The sequence below is a fragment of the Globicephala melas genome, chromosome 2 (genome assembly GCF_963455315.2).
Source record: "Globicephala melas chromosome 2, mGloMel1.2, whole genome shotgun sequence".
Taxonomy (NCBI): Eukaryota; Metazoa; Chordata; class Mammalia; order Artiodactyla; family Delphinidae; genus Globicephala; species Globicephala melas.
In genome coordinates this window covers 163,708,044-163,729,891 of record NC_083315.2, presented here as the reverse complement: position 1 = coordinate 163,729,891, position 21,848 = coordinate 163,708,044, and the positions used below count along the sequence as shown (strand labels likewise).

Below are 21,848 nucleotides of genomic sequence, written 5' to 3'. Positions count from 1 at the left end.
TACTTTAACAAGAGAACGCTCAGACTTGTCCAACTTTGATCATCAAATTTCCAAATGGGCATCTGCAACCACAAGCTGGATTTCTCCACTGGGATATCACATGGTTACCCCAAATCCAACACTCCAAAAACCGAAAACTATCAGCATGCCTTCCCCTCTGAAAACCAGCTTTCTTTTGAATTCGATTCTGTCCACAATCTCAGTCAGGCTCAGAAATCTCAGGGACTTTGGTCTTGCCGGCTCCACTGGCAGCTGTGTAGTCAGATATCAAGCTTTTTTAACCTCTTGTAACATTCTCTTTCTCTTTCCAAGAAGATCTCCCTAGTTCAGTCCTTCCCACCCCAGACTTTAGATCCAAACAGATTTCCCTGTCTCTGGTTTCTCATTCTATGTCTTCCTCCAGTGGCTCTCCAAGTATCAATGCATCCTTTCTCCTGAAGCATATATAAAGCAAATGTATAGCCTGGCATTTAGGAAGCTCCACAGTCTGACCAAGTTTATGCCCTTCAATCTTCTTTCTTTCTTTTTTTTAAAATAAATTTATTTATTTATTTTTGGCTGCATTGGGTCTTCGTTGCTGTGCGCGGGCTTTCTCTAGTTGTGGCAAGCGGGGGCTACTCTTCGTCACGGTGCGCGGGCTTCTCATTGAGATGGCTTCTCTTGTTGCGGAGCACCAGCTCTAGGTGCGCGGGCTCAGTAGTCGTCGTGCACAGGCTCAGTTGCTCTGCGGCATGTGGGATCTTCCCAGACTAGGGCTCGAACCCGTGTCCCCTGCACTGGCAGGCGGATTCTCAACCACTGCGCCTCCAGGGAAGCCCCCCTTCAGCCTTATTCCGCAGCATGTCTTTTCTTGACTCCCCTAACCTTAACTAAATGGATTTACTGACTGCCTCCACATCTTCACAAACACCATTTCCTTGTCCGTGATGCCTTCCACTACCCACTCCTGGGGATAACTGAGCCCTTTCTCCTCCAGCTCTTTCAAGAAGCTGTTGATGGCTATTCCAGCCCACAGATGTCTCCCAGGACTGAATCCTGCAGATGTTAGGTGGGCAGGAAATATCTAATTAATTTGAGAAAAGAGACTAATACACAAAGGCTTAGAAGATACAATTTATCAAGACTATTTTGTTCATTGTGGTTAGAGAATTAAAAACTTTTAAACTACAAAATCTAGGGAAAAAGTCTTAACTGACAAGTAAGCAGGAGAGGCACAGTAGGCCAGTGGGTGAGAGCAGAATCTGAGCTCACATACTTTTCAATCACAATTACAGCCAACACTGCTCATCTTCAAGTTCTGTACCTGTAAGGTCTGGTAATGCAGCTGCCTCATAAAAGTGATGTGTAGATTATATCAGAGAAGGTGTGTAAAGCCCCAGGCACATACATGTTGCTTAACAGATACTACCTATTACCATCATTGAATACTTGGCTAAATTTATGGGAGGCTGACTCTGGTCCTTCTCTCTGGTGTGACTCACCAAGCAATGGAATTCTCCAGAAGGCAGGTCCATTTGGGCCTCCTAATCCTAGGTTATAGTGGTAGATGGGTCCAAAAACCATTCATCAGATTGCTTCACTGATTCAATAACCCTATCACAGGGCTTTCCTGGTGGTGCAGTGGTTGAGAGTCTGCCTGCCGATGTAGGGGACATGGGTTCGTGCCCCGGTCCGGGAGGATCCCACATGCTGCGGAGCGGCTGGGCCCGTGAGCCATGGCCACTGAGCCTGCGCATCCGGAGCCTGTGCTCCGCAACGGGAGAGGCCACAACAGTGTGAGGCCCGCGTACCGCAAAAAAAAAAAAAATCCTATCACAAGTTCCCGAGGCAGAGATACAGTGAGCTTCTATTTTATTTTGTAAAGGATGTCCAAAGGATTTTGGTCTCCTTGATACAGACATATGCCCCCCAATTTTCAATACAGATATGAGTGATAATGTGCCAGGAACTTAAAAGCATGGTTAAAATTAAACCAATCATGCAGATGTCCAACAATCTTGTCAGATTAAGTGCCAAAAAGAACACATCACATCAGCTGTGTTTTGGGGGCTGGTATCTGATTTATAGATACAATGTATCAACAAAGAAATGCCAGCAGAAAAAGAAAAACAAAAATGATTATGACCCATGTTTTTCCAAAGATAAGCAAGAGCAGAGTCTAGAAGAGATAAGATACTTGGGTGTGCGCTTTTGCAAGTTACGATTCTGACAGATCACCAAACAGACTGAGAAATCCACTTGCAACCTCACTTTGTTTCTCAGTCACAGGCATGTTACGACCCCCTTTTGAATCTGGATTTGGAAGCCTAGCTTTCAATCCACGGCACAGTCCAGCCTAGCGGTCAACTTAGTCTGTAAAAGAATCCATCTCTCTTTGATCCCACAAATCGAATCACACGGGCTTAAAAAGTGCTTAGGAAATTGTAAAGCATGGCACAAAGGAAACATTTGTAAAGTATTAATACTTTGAACAGATCCATGAAATTTTGTTAGAATAGGCTCTGGGAGGCTATCTACCGTAATATATTTTTAACTTTTTTTTTTTTAACCTGGAGAGTCCTTTGTTCAAAGGAAACATTTAAAGCAGGACAGTGAGCTCTGAAAGTGGTTTCCAGGACCCTTAGGGCTCCAGGGACCATGGCCCCAAACCACTGATCTAGTCTAGCCCCTGGTTACCCACGTGGGGAAACAGCTTAGAAAACGGAAGGAGCTGTGGAGAGCAAGGGTGTGGCTGCAGGCAGTGGGCTGTTTATAATCCAGGTAGCACTGAAAGGTCCGATGAATAGCCAGTATTTGGTCAATTCCCTTAGAGACCTCGAAAGGTTTCTGAAGAAGATCCCTCCCTGAGCCCCCAGACAAAGTCTGTGACATTGCTCAAGCACCTCGCCTTTGCTTCCCTGGCTCCCACAGGGGGTTAGCCTCTGGGAACCTCACAGCCAATAGCACCAAGTACTGATGCTGCAGAGCCAACAAGTGGTTTCCACAAAAACCTTCCGAGACGGCATGAGGGGCAGCCTCCTTGGGGTGAGCGACCAGCTCCATGAACTCTGCCTGCATCTGTAACTTTCCCAGAGAGTTCCGTTCACAACCTTGCAGGTAACCCAATTCTTCCAGCTTCCTCCCGCCCTGCTCTCATCAGCCTGTTCCTCTGGATTCTTCTGCAAGGTTTCTATTGCGAACGCCCCTCTGCTTTTCCCTTCTGTGGCCAACTTTATAGTCTGTGTCTGGAACTCTACACCAGTCTCTCAGTAGTTTTCTCTGCCCCCATGCTTTATTTCCTCTATTCTATCCCATAAACCAATTCCAGAAAGAGTCATGACTTAGAAGAAAGAGCCGTTCAAGTGCTGGTTCGACCATGTCCTCGATGAGCAGCCTCAGCTCTGCACCTGTTTCTACATTCATAACATACCTGCTCCACTTAGATCTCAGAGGGCACGGGGATGGCCTTATCATGGGAACAGTACATCAGTTATAAAGCCTTGAACAAGGACAGACACTATCAGTAACATCAGCAAAACACTGTTGGCGATCTCACTCCCTTGTTCAAAGGCATTCAGTGCTCCCCACCTGCGAAGCCTCAAGTCCTCTGCCCATCAGGCCAGCGCCACAAGCCCTGACCCATCCACTGGTCAGGCTGCCCTCCCACCCCACAGCTCTCCGTGCCAGCCCAGACCACCGCCCCCTCTGGCAGCGCCCCCTGCCTCAGGACTTCAAGTACATGATTTCTTCTACCTAATGTTCCACCTCGGCCTATCAAACACAAAACATGCCACGTCCCAAAGCTTCATCTAGTTATTTTATGCAGAAGTGATCTCTCTCTTCTCTGAACCACCACCCCTGCATTACTGCCACCCTAGATGCCCTGAACTGCCACAGGGTAAACTGTGAGTTCCCCTGAACACACACACGTGCGCACACCTACCTACATCCCAATCAACCTCTTGGTAGATGGGCAGATCTAGTGATCAATATCCCAAGCTTGGGGACGTCTGCAGGCCCACAGGCCCACCATGGTATCAAGAATAGGTACTGAATGTGCATCTGCAAAGGAAGAGCAGATGAGCAAAAGACTGAATGATAAGGGACTTCAAAGCAATGTGGGACGACAGGTACATCCAGAAGATCAGGCTCTAGGCGGCATGAACCACTATGCGGGTGGTTGAGTTTGGTATGAACAGTGTAGATGGGCAGAAGCCAGAGGACTCAGGCGCTCGAGAAATCTGTCAGGTGCCCGGATGTTGACTAGCAAGTGGGAACTGACGACCAGGATGAAGAAGTGTTTTAGGAGAACCTGGAAGGTTTAAGCACTGGACCCTACCAAAGCCTGGCACAGACCGGATGCTCAAAAGACTAACAGAGGCAGGACACACAAAGGCTAGGAAAAAGCAGCATCAGGCCTCTCACGGCCAGCCACACTGTCATCTGAGCTTGCGCAGCAGGGGCCACAAATGACAGCTATGGCAGAAACCACAACCTTCACTGAGTTGGGGGTGGAGGGTGGGGAAGCTATGGCAAAGCGATGGGTAGGAAGTCAGAACATTTTCATCGAAGGGCCAGGAGAGAAGAGTCGGGGAAAGGCCTGGCTCCGCAGTGCTGGAGGCCGTTAGCGGGGAGGAAGCACGATCTGACAAGTTGCTCTTAGGAAAGGGGGCTGCGGTGAGTTTTTGAGCTGCGTGTTCTCGCCAGAGACTTAGCCAGCAGTGCTGATCCTGAAGCAGAAGGCAACAGGGCTACACCAGCTAGAACACAAGCTCCTTGTGGGCAGGGACCATGCCTGTCTTGTTCATCATCCATCACCAAAGCACAGAGCAGTGTCTGGCACACAGGCAAGAAATATTCATGCTAGACTCTCTGGGTGTGAATCCTAGCTCTACCACCTTGCCTACTGGGCCACGTTTTTCAAGGTCTCTATGCTTTAGTTTTCGTATCTCTAAAATGAGGATTATAGTACCTAGATCTCAACTGGGAGGATTAGATGAGTCAGCATTAAATGAGTCAGCATATAGTAAGCACCACACAAGTATCTGTTATCATTTGTGAGGTGTCTTCTCTGGAGGCCAGTTCCTGGTGCAGAGCTCCCAGACCGTACCTCGTCATCTCTAGCCACAGGTACAACTTGTCACTAGCAATGCCAGCGTACGAAGGGTCTAGAGGCCCTAGGTTGGGGGTCTCAAGCTTTCTCCCATCAGGGATAGTGCTTCAGGAGACTTGCTCCCACGAGCATGAAAGGCGGCATGTACTGACCTTGGTCTACTTGTACCAGAATGCAAGAAAGTGAGGGACCTTGAATCATCTCTAACATATAAAGGAAATCATTTGCAGACTTTCATATATTATAATAATAATAATAATAATAATAATAATAATGATAATAACCATTATTTGTAACCAAGTACTTGAGACATACCAACTTGGAGCTGTAGCCCCAGGCAACCAAGTCTACTCCAATGACATCTATGAATATTTTTCTGTGTGATCCAATCTGATTTTTACCAAAAAGCTCAGACAAAGGAGGAAAAAGACTATTTGTTTCAGAATCAAAGGAACAGACATAAGAGAAACATTGCACAGCTATGTGGAAAAGCAGAGGGGGGGAGAGTCTCCTTTATGTTTCCTCAAAAAGCCACAGTCGTTTTCTAGTCAAGCACTTGTCTTGTTTTCCCCTGAAGTGGCAGCACTAACATTTCTACTCATCCCGACCATCCTGCAATGCCTGTCGGTTGCTAGGCAACTGTAACAGGGATCGCTGCTCTCTGCCCACCCACAATGCACAGCTTTCATAATTGTTCTCACTGGGTTTGCCAATTACTCCTAGCCACTATCTTCTCAGCCAAGGTTGCTTCTTCAAGCTCATCTTCTTGCCTGCTTGGTCCTGTGGTAAAATTTAAACACTGTATTTGTCATTATGTTCCAATAATTCCATAACAGGCTGTCCATCAAACACAGGATGATTTCACAGTAGCATGGAGAACTATAAATAGCTTTCCATAACAGCAACCAGACAAAAGCCAGCCAATAAAACATTCTAATAAGTTCAAGCTAAAGTGCTAGTTTTAAGTTTCTTTGAACATATTCTTCTGGCTGAATATACTTGCCTTGATTATATAGAATAATTATGACCAGTTTTTAACTTAACCACATTGAGTTGAGAAAAGGCTATACCTATGGAAAATCTTTAGGTCACATACTACACATCCATATGTCATATAAACAAAACAGATAAAGTTTTGATAAGCTTTCTTGACTCCCTAGAGGCCTAATGAACATGACCTTAATAATAACACGTGGTTGTCAGTAGCCAGTAAAAACCAAGTAGTTGACTAACATCATCATACCTCATACCGTTTAATGGGTAACCTTCACACTTACTTCCTATCTTCCTCCTCTGAGCATTCCATAAGTGAGAAAAGTCTCAGATTAGAAATGACTTTCCCGGGGGTGGTGGTGGTGCTGTGATGAACTGGGAGACTGGGATTGACATGTATACACTAATATGTATAAAATGGATAACTAATAAGAACGTGCTGTATAAAAAAATTAATTAAATAAAATTAAAAAAAAAAATGAAATGACTTCCCCAAAATTTGAGAGGCAAGGCTAGTAAGCGGCAATCCCGAATTAGGACATGGATCTTTGGACTCTACCTCAGGGCCATTTCCTCCACAGTATGATGGCTGATTGGATAAAATCATCACCTGAGGTACCTGAGTTTGAAAGGGCTGATGAGGTTAAAGCTAAGAAACTAGCAGTAGTGGTTTGGGGTTGAGCAGAATGGCTGGGGACCAGGAGTGGGATGACAAACCTGCTCTGCACACCCTTGTTCTATGATGTGTGGATATAATTTATTTGAACAGAAGTTCTGAAAAGGGCACTGATTCAAATACGTACTGGTCCCTAACCATACGCTGGGCACAGTGTTAGATGCTGAGGATAAAGGTGAGTAAGACCTGGCACCCACTCTCAAGCAGCTCATAATAAATTGAGGCCAATGGATGCCCAAAGACCAACAAGGGAGATGTAAAAGGACCAGGCAAGAGGTGCTTGAAAACACAAAGGAAAAACAATGAATCATGTCTGCTGAGCTAGAAGAAGTTGCAAAGGGGAAGATTTGAGACCAACCTTAAGAATAAGCTTAAGTTAAAAAAAAGGATAAGCTTAAGTGTTCTGGACAGTACAGAAAGGAAAACATACTTAAACCTGAGAAGCGGTCAGAAAATGAACGGTACTGTAGTTAGATTAAGAGGGATACCACACATTCATTCAAAATTTCCTGAGCTACTGCAGACCAGGTACTGTACTAGGTGCTATACTTAGTGGTCTGAAAGAAAACAGACATTGCACAAAATTACCAAGTGTCAGGAAGAGCATTTTCGTAGGAAAAAAAGTATGGGAATTATGAATTCATTTTCTCTTAGAGTAGAACAAAAACTAACATATACAAGTCCAATCACGCGGAAACTTCATTAAAAATGGTTTTAGTGCAGATTTGGGTGATGTGGCAGCTCTATACTAAAACACTACCCAGGATCTATAAAAAAGGTTTTCAGTCAGAATCCCAATCACAACACATCATGAAAGAGAGGAAATGAAAACTTTGTGATTTTTGTGTATTTAAAAGGATAAATAAAACAGAAGATGAAAACTGTATTAAGGCTAGCATTTTTATAAGATTTCAGTCCCTGATCTTCAAGCCAGTTTCCACATTTGTGAAATGTCAACTGGGTAAAAACAAGTCCGTATGACCAGGAAGCCAACATCCTCTACTTATGATGGGTACAGAAATGACCAGTGATCATTATGTACACACTATAGGAAATATGAGAAGTACACTTCTAAAGTGATGAGGGTTTTTGTGTTTTTTTGGAAATTAGATCTTTTAGGATCCTACTTATCTTTTATAAGACTTACTATCATTATTTTTTAACAACTCTACACATCCTAGTGAATGTGGTTCTCCAAAGCCATCATGCTGCAGGGTTATTACCTCACTCCAATAAAGCTGCCTTCTTTGGCTCCAAATAATGCTAGAACTTCACTTCTTAAACAGCCTCTAGAGCCTGAGGTTCAGTCTTTTGAGTATATTCAAGGGGCATTTCCCTTAACTATGGAAAATAAACCTCAAGTTTAAAAATAGTAAGAAATTATTTCAAGTCAAGACTGGAGAATAAGATGGATGAATCAAGCTGGGTAATGAATACCAATGAGGCCGGTGGAGGGCAGAATTGGAAGACAGCCCCCAAGATTTCTGCCCCTGCCCCCGGTGTACGTATCCAGTATAATCCCCTCCCCTGGAGTGTGAGCAAAAATTGTGAGTATGATGGGATTTCATTCCCATGATTAGGTCACTAATCCCTTGACTTTTAAGTTAATCAAAAGGTTTGGGATAATCCTGGGCTGGCCTGACCTAATCAGGTGAAACCTAAAAGGAGGGACTAGGTCCTTCCTGAGGAGAGATTCTCCTGTTGATTTTGAAGAAACAAACGGCTATGCTTTGCCATAAGCAACTAAATTCTGCCAACAACCAGTGAGTTTGGAAGAAGACCCTGAGCCTTAGAGGAGATCATAGCCCTCCCTGGTCAACACTTTGATCCTGTGCAGCTAACCCATGTCCAGACTCCTGACCCACAGAAACTGCAGAATACTAAATCTGCATTGTTTTCAGTCACTCAGTTTGTGGTAACTTATTACAAAGCAACAATAACCTTATACAAGGCCTAGAACAGAAGCATGTCTATTAAGAAACAGTACTCGTTAATGTGCCATGTAAACTCATTTTGAAGGAAATTCCAAAGAGTGGCAAAAGGATTTGAGCAGTGGCAGTATTCTTCATAAAATATCTAGTTTCAAAAGGTGACCACCTTGAAGGGCAACACTTCTTTGGACATGCAAATCTGGCTTATTAGAAAAAAGAAGTCTCATTTTTAGGTTAGAGTCAAAATTCACATTGCTTATCATCCAGCTTGCTTATTACTGTTATAATTTTTTTCTGGGAAATCTGTTTTAGTAAAAGGTATTTATTCATCCCAAACGTGAACACTAACATGGAGGGGTAATAGATCAAAGTAGTAAAGTGTCAAAAAAAAAAAAAAAGGGAGTTAAATGCATGCAGCTTTTGATGCATTTATCTTTCACTAAAATCCCCATTCTTAAAACATAATACGTCTGCCACTCTGTAGATGGATTGCAAGGTTTGCTGGCATTATCGTTTCATTTAGACTAGAATCCATGGTTCTCTCTACAACCCCACCTCATCACTCTAAAGTAGGAAAATGCATTAAATGAAAGAACAGCAGCACTCATAAATCAGTTGTTCACAGAGTTCTGAATTTATTCTCAAAGACGACAATACCATCCACCAGGAGAGACAATCTAGGGGATATTTAGAAAGGCATGGGGCATCTGGATGGCTTTCAGGGTGACATGGTGGCTCGTATGTGAGGCCCAGGTTACTAAACACCCCATAACGCACAGGACAATCCTGCACAACGAAGGATTATCTTGACCAAAGTGCCAGTTACTGCTCTGACCTCCCCGGCCCTCCAATCCCACTCACTCCAGCAATACCCACTTGGTTTCTCCATCACAAACCAGAATATCCCCAACTCCGCCTCTCTGCCCAGAACGCTTTCCCCCAGCTCTCCACCCACACGGCTCCCTCGCTTCTTTCAGGTCTCTGCTTAAATGTCACCACGTCAGTGAGGCGTTCCCTGACCATCCTATTCGTGAGCAGCCTCCCTTCCTGACACAGGGATCGCATAGTGCCTGAGGATGTTACTGGGCTCCTGGGCGCTTGTTGACCCTCTCTGTGCTCCAGTTCTCCCATCTGTAAAGGGGACTAACAGCTCTGTCGTAGGGCTGTTATGAGGATTACATGAGCGTATGTGTGTGTATGGACTATGCTTTTAGAAGAATGCCTGGAACTTAGCGTAAGCACTACGTTAGCTCTGAAAATCTAAAACAACCGAAACCAACTTGGAAATTAAGCTATTACCTAACTTATCATATTAATGGCAAAACTGAATTTTGTTAACTCATTAGGTGACAGAAGTTGACCTAAGCTAACATGAGGCTACTTGTAACACCACTAAGGATGTTAATAGATGGTATATGTACCATACTATGTCTCCATGCTCCAAATACATCTTGTCTCAAGGACTTTGAGTAAAGGACTGTGCACCTCAATTATTCTTCTACTTTATTTTTCTCTAGAGCAATTATCACCATTTGGATACATATAAACTTGGTTTTTGTGTAATTCTCACCATCATAAAGTCAAGGATCACATTTTATTATTGCACTCCCTGCACCTGGCAAAGTACCTGCTACATAGCAGGTGCTCAATAAATACGTGTTGAAATGAATGGTTAAACTTTATGATGCCCCAAATACAACACAGAACATTTCTTAGGTAGAAGGAAGATTATTTCACGGAAGATGGTGACCAGTTAGTTGTTCTTTAACTCAGGAGGGAAGGCTTGGATCCAATTCACCTGTGTGGCAGTGGAACCCTGGGTTAATGTGATGTTTAGTCCCTGTATGTTCCTCCCCTCCCAGGCACCAACCTCGTGCTCCACTCTTCCCTGACCATCCACAAAGGCTCAGGGTGTCCATGATCAGTTCCAAAGAGAACTCCAAAATATACCATGTGTACACCGAACTTCTGAGTGCAACATCGCCAATAGACAATTCCACTTGACCGTCCCACTATAATAAATCAGTCTAATCGAGTTGACCATTCTCCCACTGAAACCAGTTTCATTTCCTGACTTCTCTATTGATGATGGTGACCATCCCCCATCTCCCTACCAGCCACACCCCAAGCCCAGGACTTGCCTTTGAAGCATCTCCCACAGTCAATTACGCACAAAGTCTAGGCAGTGCTTTCACTGGTACAGCCTCCATCCTGGCCTTCGTTCGATTCCTCGTTAACAAATCTGTGCTGAGCGCCCCTCCATGCCAGGCACCGGAGGGCACTGAACAAGACAGAAATGGACTTGGCTCAGAGGTGAGAGGGGAAGCCAGTGATCACACAAGCAACCACACTGAAAGGGAAACAACATAGACCATGCAAGAAGCCCAGGGCATATGGACACCCTGCCTGGAACAGAGTAGTGTCTGGAAAGAGCAATGGCTAAAATAAGTAATATGTGTGCCATGAGTTGTTGGACAGATGGACACCAGGAGGCTGAGGAAGCAAGGAGAGTTTCAGTGACGTTTAAGCTGAGAGCTGAAAGTCAGTGTAGGCCTTGCTGGGTGAAAATCTACTTATGCAGAATGGACAGAATTACACTGCAATTACATAACACATATACAACCAGCTGTTTGACAGAACCTCTTTGGTCCTAATGTAAATCCCATGAGAGCATGAACCTCTCATTCTAAGGGTGAAGTAGATACCACGGAGGGGCCACACGCATTGGACTATCACTAGTGACCCGTGTGTCAAGATTGTGCTCTTCCACTCCCAGTTCTTTCATTATACTTTATCAGTGAATTTACCGCTCTGAACTTAAAGTTGAACTCTTCTGCCTGTGGGTCAAATCACCAAGCGTGGCACCTCACACCCTCGTGGCTGCTGTGCAGATGAGGTGTCTGAGGCTCAGAGAGGTTAAGAAACTTGTTCATGGCAAAAGACTCGTTCAGGAGTAGACAGATCATCTCGTCCAGGACCGTCTGATGATGTAAAGCTCATACTCTCTCTTCTCTACAAGATGAGACAGAACAGTGAGCTCCCAAGCACACGCACAAGTGCTCTTAAGGATGTGCAGGAGGCAGAGACCAGTAGCGGCTGGCAAAGCCTCCTTGAGAAGAGGCCAGCTCTGAGCACAATACTGACGAGATGAGCAGCAGCTGGAGAGGCAGAGGAAAAGGACCAAGGCATCTGGAAAGGGGACTCCATGGGCTGCTGGCAGGATGACTTCAGGGGCAAAGGAGGCCAGCCCGGCGGCTGCTGGCAGTTCCCGCCAGGAAGTACAGGAGAAGCAAGGTGGAAATGGGGTGGCCAGGGTCTGAATGCCAATGGAGGACTCCAGACTTCAGCTTACAGGAAACGGGCGAGGATTCTGAACATGGGACGGTGAGGAAGACCCGTGTCTCTGAAAGATGAATGGTCATGGACAACGAGGACAGGTGGCCTGGGAAGAGGACGACCTGTGTGATGGGACAGCAGACAGGCAATCATTTCAGAAGTCCAGGGATTAGAAAAGGAAACTTGGAGACATCTGAAGGACGAGTAAGCTTTGTTAGCTATTTCGAAAGCGTCCACGTGCCCACGTCAAGAATACAGTTGATCTCTTTCTATTGAAATCATTTCTGTGTCTGGCTTCTGACATCTCTGAGATTCTGAGCATCTCAAAGGCACTACGTACATCTTCTTATTGTTTTATCCCGAGTGCCCAGCATCCACAGGAGGAAGGACCTCGGTAAACGCTCCAAGGAAGGAAGAGCACAAGAGGACAGCTGGGCTTCAAGCCTGATGAGAGTGGGCAGGTGCCTCTGGGGCAAAGAGGGGTGACGGGAAAGGAACCTCCTTCTAGATAGATGAGCTCGGTTTGGGAGATAAGGTTGGAAACAAAAAAGAAAGGAGTTACTAGTAGATGTCACTTATACTTGGGATCTGTACCTTCCCTTGTTATGAAAGGGCTGGAGAGCGGGCTCTAAGTATGTTCTAAATTGTTATAGAAGTTACATTTCTCAGGTATCCTTTCATAAAACTGGAGTGCTATGGGGGCTTTTTCTCCTTTACATAACAAAGTAAAATGTGCTGCAGTTTCTTTTGATCTAACTGGTCTTCACAGAAAACAGGAGCACTAAAACCGTATCTTAATTAAGAGGCATTAGAAGGTAGAGCTGAAGAGTGCCAGTCGTGGAGCCAAAGGCCCGGGGTTCAAATCCTGCTTCTACCACTTACTACCGTGTGACCACGGGCAGCCTTTTCAACCACTCATTTCTCCAAGTCCTCATGGAGCTGTTGAGCATTAAATGAATAAACGTACATAAAGCATTTAGAACAGCGTCTGGCGTGTTGAAATCCCTGAATGAATGTTACTTGTTATCCTTTAAACATCTTGGCAAGTATAGTTTTTGGTCTAGGTGCTCCAGAATAAAATTAGAAGCCACAGATTCACAAAGACAAATTTCAAATTCTTCAATTAACTTGCAAGTTATAATTAAGCCAGTCAGTACTACAGCAGACATTCACAGTACAAAACCGCCACCAAATATTAAATGAATCAACTGACAGTAGATGCTTTCTGGACTTAAGCGCAAGAACACAGGTGCACTTGTCTGAGAAGATCTGTTCTGAAGGTATCTGGATCTGTTTTTATTCATCTAGCTGCATGGACTCACTCAGATTCTCCCTGAAAGCCCCATGGGCTTTCTCAGCTCTGTGCCCTTCGTCCCCTAGCTCCTCGGCTCAGATTCCCCTCCCAATCCACCTGGTTTACGTCCAGGCCTACCTTGAGACCTACATGAAATACCACTTTCTTATCTTTAGCTGGTGGTCTCTCACACAACCAGACCCTGCTCCCGCCAGAAAATGTTTCCAACACTGGTCCTTACACAGCGGAACGACGAGGGGCCAGCATCGTCTCTCCCGGCAGCCCCTGCACGGCAGGAGCACGCCTCACTCTTTTTCCCAGTCGTGCTCCCAGGGCTGAGCACACACTGTCGTTAAACTATGAAACTCAGCCCATAGAAAAGGATTACTCACGGGGTTAACTTAATCTCAACCTCCCTTAGTGCCCTTAAATCATAATCAGTAAATCTCATGCAACTTCTGTGAAGCACATCTAACCTTTTCACTCCACTTTGAGGAAAAACAATCCCCAAATTGTCTTTTCCAGGGAAAGTAAAGAGAGGCTCAAGACTGCAACACAGGACCGGAGACTTGAGACTCCAGGCTGCGGGCTGGCCCTATGGATTCCGGACTTTGAAGCTCCCACAATCGCGAGTCAATTCCTTAAAATAAAAATACCTCTCTGTGTATCTCATCTACTGGTTCCGTTTCTCTGGAGAACCCTGACTAACACGGCAGCGTGAGAGGAATCCTCCCTCCCTTCCCAGGACCCAACGTTTCCATTTCTATCCTACAGGCCAGCCCTCCAAACAGCCTCTCCTCTCCTTTATCCCTGGGTCCCCGGCACCAGGATTTCCATCTCTAGTAACCCTCAAAGACCCACAGCAAGCACTCTTACATAGAAGACTTCGACACTAACATCTTGGAGGAAAAGTCTACCTAATGGCAGGAGGGGAGTAAAAGAGATCACTTCTGATCACTCTGTGGATAAAAGGTGAGCTGCACGCTTTTCAATGCTTAATTTCTTGGGGCACCTGTTTTCTCAGCCAAAAAAACCCATGATGCTAGACGAGACCACTTTTCCCCAATGACTGATATGTTTCTTTATATTACTCTGACCCTCTCACCCTATTTTGAGAAAAAACATTCTGCTAATAGTTAAGAGGATTTTAACCAAAGTTGGAAGGATAGCCTTCAGGTTCAATTCAACATTGCTGCAAAGTGGTACGATTTCAGTAAGAGCCTTGATGAGTATAAGAACATAATATAATGGGTAGAGAATCTGTCAGATCTGATTGAGGGAAATGTCACATCATTTCAGGTACTCAACACAGAGCAAAACAACAAGCTTTGTAATAAAGTAGCCCTTGGGATGTATGATGGCCTACCACTCCGCAATGCTTCCGACGGTAGCGTTGTAGAATCAGAAGCAAGTAGATAATTTCATTGAGTCCTACTGACTCATCAGCATATACAAGGAAGCAAAGGTCACACACAGCATCACGATGTGACAGAACCAGTATTAAAAGCCAGGTTTTTCTCCTTGCAACTTAGTAAGCTGGTTTAACAGACAGTTACTGAGCACATAGGTGAGCTGACACTGAAATGTGGTCTCTGAGTATCCAGGTCACTTGGGAGGCTGTTCAAGGATCCACGTTAGGCCCCAATTCATGTTTTTGTTGGTTAACTTCACAGAAGACTGGGTAGTATTATAACTTAATTTCTCATCACTTGAATTCAGGAATACTGGTAATAATCTAGCTTTCTCAAGTGTGTTTTATTTAAAATACACTTGGGGGAGGAAGTAACAATCTCCCACTCACCAAGGCCCAAACTCCTCGCCCACAGAGGGGCCACACGGCCTCCATGCCTCTGCTCTCCCTGGCATTTCCTATCTGTCTCAGGCAATGACTTCTCCACCCAGGGGATCTACAGTTCAGGTCTCATACTCAGGTAACCTACTCTTTACAGGCAGAAGTTTCTCTTTTTATAGGCACACAGCAAAGAGAAGGGCACTAATTCCCCTGGCCATCCTTCACAGCCTTGAGGGCAGAGCTTGAACAAGTGTAACGACAGCTCTCATGTCATGGGCTGATATGTCTCCAGCACTGGGCTCTGTCATTTAACTCTCACAATAACCCCCAAAGGCAGCCATCACCTTTCCCATTTTATACAACAGGAAAGAGCCTCGGGTTAAATACATTTCCCAAGTTCACGGAGCTAGTAAATAACAGAAGAGTCCGATCTTTAGGACTCAGGAGTGTGCTTTCCCATTGTGCTATGGCTCCTCAGAAACGTCTGGGAAGCCTCTCTCACATCTAACCTCCACCACTAACACTGTTTAGTCTCGGACCCGTATCTGGAGCCGGGGGCAAAGGTTAGCCACTAATTTCCATAAACTAGGAAAGTAACTTGGTTGCTTCTAAGTGGTTCTTTGGTTGAAAAGTGTGTTCATCAAAGCTTTTAAACTTCTGTTTAAAAGTCTGTTCATCATTAAAGAAATAATTCTACTCTGTGATACCTTAATTAGTTGCTATGCTATTGGCATCAACTGTGTTATTAAATTATGAAGAGATGCCTAATGGTCTCTGTAGATTAGAAGCCAGGAACTAAAGTTCTAGTCCAGCTCTATTTTATAGCTTGTTATAAAAACAGACACAAAAATGCTAATAGGTAGGGACTTTCTTATAGGGGGTGACAAAAATAATCTAAAGTTGGATTACTGTGATGGTTTCATAATTCTGTGAATATACTAAATCATTAAATTGTAGACTTCAAATTGGTAAACTTTATAGTATGTTAATTATATCTTAATAAAGATGTTTAAAAAAAACACAAAGAGATTTGATTGCTCAAGTTTCACTTATCTAAGAAGAAAATAATTAAGGAATATTAATTTCACCAAGTTATTCTTCTTCTGTATTTACTCCAAATGTCAATTTGCTTAATTCCTATTTCTGGAGTATTAAATACAGAAGTAAACACAAACTTTATGCAAACCGTGTAAACATCTACACTTATAAGTAAAATCAGGCAATGATCCCTCTACCAAGGGATTCATGTCAAGGGCCTACTTTAAATAAGGCTCATATAAGACACACACATACACAAAGAAAACTAACAACAATCCACAAAGTCACTTTTTGGAACCCTATTCAGTACTCTTAGCAGGAGTTACAAATACACTTGTAACAACTCCTCCCATCAGGAATGTAAGAACTACGTACCTTGTGACAAGGAACCATGCAAGTTGACTGAAGTCTGGAGAGGGTCTCATATATGTCTTAATATGTGGCATGGCATTGCTGCGGCCTGACATGTCAGCTGACCATTTGCTAGTGACGGGAAAGACACACATCACTAATTAGAAAATATAAATTGGTCATAGTCCTAGTATGAGGAAACTGTCTCAAAAGCAAACTCCTATCATCTAAAAAACAGTGAGTACATTGTTCTCTGTGATATGACCTGTGATATCTCCTTAAACTGTACTCAGCTAACAGCATAACACATGTTCATTTTAGAATGTAGGTACGCAGAAGAAAAATTTACCACCACCTACAAAAAGCACTGTAACCTTTCGTATGGCCTTCCCATCTTGTTATGAATACACATACATATTATTTCTATTGTGCTTTTAACCGCATGTATGCACATCTGGTCTCCTTGAAAGCAGGAACTGTGCTCCCGGAGCATGTTACTGAGTACAAGAGGCTCACCAAATGCTTATTGAAAGAATAAAATACAAAATGGGAAAAATACAAACAGTATGAATATCAAAATGGAATGCTGAAAGGCAGGGGGACAATTCAGAAATATTCCAGTCAAATGCTGATATTCATATATCTGAATTTGGTTTCTAAGTTTCCAACATTTTTAGGACTACAGTTCCATGGGAAAAAAAATGACCTATATTACGAGGCAACAATCCTTACTTATGAATATAAGAGGATGGTCCCTCAAGAAAACAGATTGTCTGCAAGAGTAAAATCAGGATTAGGTAGATTCGTTATTAGATTGTATGAGGACAATACTGAAAGGAGTTCAATTTTTAAAAATGTCCTCTGCAAAACCAAACATCTCCAAAGAAAACATTAAAGAAAGGCTCCAGGATGAATGGCGTACTGAATTAGACTGAAAGCTTTTTTTTTTTTTTTTTTTGGCCTTGCTGCACTGCACGTGGGATCTTAGTTCCCCGACCAGGGACTGAATCCGGGCCCTTGGCAGTGAAAGCGTGGAGTCCTAACCACTGGACCACCAGGGAACTCCCAGACTGAAAGCTAGAGAAATGTAATCTGCCCTCGTTTCTGGCGTCCAGCATAATGAATGCTTGTTGAAGCAAGTATGAAACTAGAACTGGCCTAGAACACGCAGGATGTGCAGCCACTGCAGCCAGAAGAGGACGCAGGACACCCCGCTCACCTGAACACTCGGCCACTTGCTGACTGTTACAACAAGCCAAAGGCACCCCGTGCCCTGGAGAGAGTGGCGTGGATTCTTCCCTCGGTAAGCCTGTGGTTTCACAGCGTATGAATGTGTAGACGGAAGGATGACATATTTTGGAAATATGGACGAAAATGCTTCTTATGTAAATTCGAAACTTCCCAACATGTTCTTTTATTTACCTTTTTCTCTGTATGCCAATATTTGACTCTTTGGTATTAAAAAACATTTCCAAGAAATGTTCAGAACCTTGTTTTAAATGATTTCTATCACTAACATATGCAGATAAAAAATATAGCCATATTATATAAGGCCCTTTTTTTTAAAAAAAAATCATACTGACAAATAACATTCTTATTTTACCCTAAAGAAGCAAAGGCAGCATTCTAAACCTATTACTTACTGAAAATAGGAATGGAGCCAATTCTGTTTCTCCGCCGTCTGGATGCTATAGGGAAGAGAGCCCCCGGCTTTTAAAATAAGAAAAATTAAAAAATGAAAATTACTGACTATAATTTGAGGATCCTTTGTTAAGAAGAAAATCTACAGCAAACAGTTGGAAGGTAAAAGAAAACCACTACTTACTTCATCTTATGGAATAGTTCTTTGAAAGAAAATGGCTAAACAAACCTGCTTTGGGTTTGCTCTCTCAATGGGGTTTCCTTTCTTAGATATGCGCGTCAAATAGTAAATGTTTACTATCTGAATAGAAAAAGGTATTTAATCACTGGGGTGGTAGTGGTGGTGGAAATTTAACATCTATAATAGCACAGATCTGAAATGTTAGGAAAGACCAGAGAATGAATCTCTGCCCATCCTGCTGTCCTCATGCAGATGAGACACCCTTAGCCACATTTTGCAAGATGAGGTTTGGTGCACCTGTTTTTTGCCCAAGACCAGGACACTCGGGGGAAGGCACACCAGGATAAAAACTTGGTTCTCCTGCCTCCTTCACCTTTTACACTGATATCTCCAAATAGACTTTGTCCTAGCTACACAGATTCTTACAAATGAAATAAAAGGATCACTAAATTAAAATGTTCAGTAAACAGGTACATTTTTAAAAAGGAATTCTAAAAGCCACAGTCCTACAAAGAGAACGAAGATACAGTTCCAAGTGGAAACACAATTAGAAGCCATTTTTGTTCCTCTTTGAAAGGAAGAAAGTTCCCTGTAGATTCATCAGTGACTTTCCAAACACGTTAGAACTTCTCCATAGTAATCTATATCCAAAGAGGGCTTTAAATTCCTGACATATCGAATAAGGCATGTTGTATCTCCCACTACAAATTAACTAAGAACATAGCTGAGGTTTCAAGGACCAGTTACCCAATAGCTTTATTGAAACTACCAAGTTCTTCCCTACTGAAAAACATGCTTTGCATGGATCTAGCCTATTAGAAGTACAGAAAGGAGGAAAAAAAAAAAAAAAAAAGCAGCCAAACCAACCAGAAAATCACCATGTCCCTGAGTCTCAGTGAAGTAATTTTAGCTTGCCATTAAAAAGCAACAAATGGGGCTTCCCTGGTGGCGCAGTGGTTGAGAGTCCGCCTGCCGATGCAGGGCACACGGGTTCGTGCCCCGGTCCGGGAAGATCCCACATGCCGCGGAGCGGCTGGGCCCGTGAGCCATGGCCGCTGAGCCTGCGCGTCCGGAGCCTGTGCTCCGCAACGGGAGAGGCCACAACAGTGAGAGGCCCGCGTACCGCCAAAAAAAAAAAAAAAGCAACAAATGGGCTAATACACTCCAAACTCTACTGAGATTTTCCTGGCAGGGTCACATGTAGTTTGATAAGCAATGAATGGACTAAGCTGGTCTAATTCAGAGCACTCTGCTTCCAGCCATAAGCAAATGCCAATCAGACTTCCCCTTTTCCCAAGGCATTACCCTGTTTGGGTTTCTGGTTAATACCTCCTGAATGCACTATCTGGGGGGGGCTGCTGAATTCTAAATAAGTTTAGTGCCCAGCACTGACATAAGGGAAATAGAGGACAAGACTGAAAGATGTCTACAAAACAGTCCTAGGATTTACAGATGAAGCTCTTGCAAGACAAGATGTATCAACTGGGTTATACCAAAGGTTTCATCTCAGTATTAAGCATAATTTCCGGACCTTCAATATTATCTGTCACTGGAATTCAAATCTGGAAGAACCACACAGTACTTCAGGCAGGGGGGGATGTGGGGAGAGAGAGGTCAGAGAAAGGTATGACACACAGCTGTAGGGGAAGCTGGTTTTATCCGGACGTCTTGTCTGGACAACCAATATGCTGGTAGCAGAAGTGAGAACAATCTTATTGGTAAAAATATCAATCACTCAGAGCATTATTGTGAGGATTAAATAACACACAAATTGCCCAACTGCATGGCATCATCTTTGGAACACAGCACTGCTCAATATTACCTACTGTCATGATCCTTATCTATTTAAGAGAGAATAATCTCTAAATTTCTAACCAACACTTTTCTGGTCTCAAGGAGGAAGGCATTTTTATTACTTGTTTTAAAAAGTTTACCAGGGCCATGTATAACTGAATCACTTTGCTGTACACCTGAAACTAACACAACATTGTAAATCAGCTATATCCCAATAAAATTAAAAAAGAAAATGTTTACCAGGGCATTTATGAAATATACACAAACACAAAATACAATCGGGACAGTTTCCCCAACAATTACCTGGATATCCTTCTAAGCTGGTCCGCACGTTTTCCACTGAAGGATAGATCTAAAACAAAACAAAACAAAACACTTGGAATTTACCACATGGAAGAACTATTTGTTAAAAGGAATGAAGATTCGTTTTTAAGAAAATGAAAATCTCAATTAGAAATACCTAAAGACTTAGAAAACATGCTTTAAATTTTAAACAAGTTCCCATCTTACTGAAAAAAATTAAACTTCTAGTAATTAAACTACAGAAAGCATTTATAGTCAATGAAAGAAAATTACATTTCCATTTGAGTATTTTTTTTTCCCTCTGAAATGACAAATTAACACTGAATTGAATGCAAAATTATTAATTCAAAGGTCTCTAAACTAATAATGCTTGTAATTCTGCTGGCAATGTTTTATCAAGTATTTTTTCCCTTGGCTTGACGACCTCAAGGAAGGAATGGAGAATTCGCAGGCTAGTCTGTGGCTGAGATGGAGCTCTGAGCAAACCAGCAAGCTCCCAGCACCAAATGATATTAGGGCCACTTGATTACAAATGACTATGCTAAGGGCCTGCTGCTTCCATCCCCAAACCACGGAATGAAACATCTCTCTATGACAATGAGGACTGATTTGATTCTTCCCCTGGACTAGAGGATAAGAACAGTGACCTCGAGGAGGGGGACACTCACCAGATGAAGAGGAACAGTACTTCCTAGGGCCCTGCTTTCTTTGCCCAGTGTCACCAAGCTCTCTTTAAACTCAGAACACAACCATTTTGATTCATCGGCCCCCATGGAGCCAACGCTTGAGAACTGACCTACTATAGGCCAGGACTCTGTTTTAGGTATGGACGAGGTGTGCTCTTTCAGAATCTGTGAGAGAATAAAAACGAATGCTACCGTTACTCCAAACACGTGAACAGAAATGCTGTGACAACTCAGAACATGGTTTTCTGCCCTTGGAATGCCTCGTTCACAAGGAAAGGCTGAAAATATTAGCAACCAAGTTCATACCCATGTGTAGTTTTTTTTCCTTCTTTGGGAAATATTTTTAAACACTGAAGATATTTTATTTTAATTGAGTAAGTGGACACAAGTATTCTTCTTCCAAAATTCTTTGATTTGTACTAAAAGCAAAAACAGATTAAAAAAAATAAAAAGAAGACCCATTTTAGTAGCAATGTCAGATAAAGCACCAACCTGCCACAGGAAATTAGATTTTTGCCTTGAAGTTGCAATGGTTTAACATACCTAAACAATACTAGGAGGTCAAGCTATTGTACATTTTGACTCGTATCATCTGAAGGAGGTTTAACCCTTGGGGCCTAGGCAGCTGTGATGCTCTGGAAATAAAAGGGAATATATTTACATATAGATACATACTACCATAAGTACTGCAGAAGACTGACCTGCATTTCCTGCTTTGTCTGATATTTATGCAAAGCTGC

The 21,848-nt window shown here is 43.2% G+C and overlaps 1 protein-coding gene across 9 annotated transcripts in view; it reads right to left on the bottom strand.

Moving 5' to 3' along the window:
• Nucleotides 1-21,848, bottom strand: part of TDP1 (tyrosyl-DNA phosphodiesterase 1) — an 85,379-nt gene that overhangs the window by 33,669 nt on the left and 29,862 nt on the right. For 3 of the 9 annotated variants that reach the window (XR_009563184.2, XM_060295177.1, XM_030883600.2), the window contains exons 10-13: nt 21,091-21,273; nt 20,423-20,471; nt 18,147-18,213; nt 16,528-16,635 (exon numbers count right to left, since the gene is read on the bottom strand). Coding sequence is in view for 8 of the 9 variants with exons in the window: in XM_060295177.1 (XP_060151160.1) it covers nt 16,528-16,635; nt 18,147-18,213; nt 20,423-20,471; nt 21,091-21,273 (407 nt within the window). In the remaining variant the exon portion in view is untranslated. The other 6 variants (XM_060295178.1, XM_060295180.1, XM_060295183.1 and 3 more) reach the window with 6 other exon arrangements.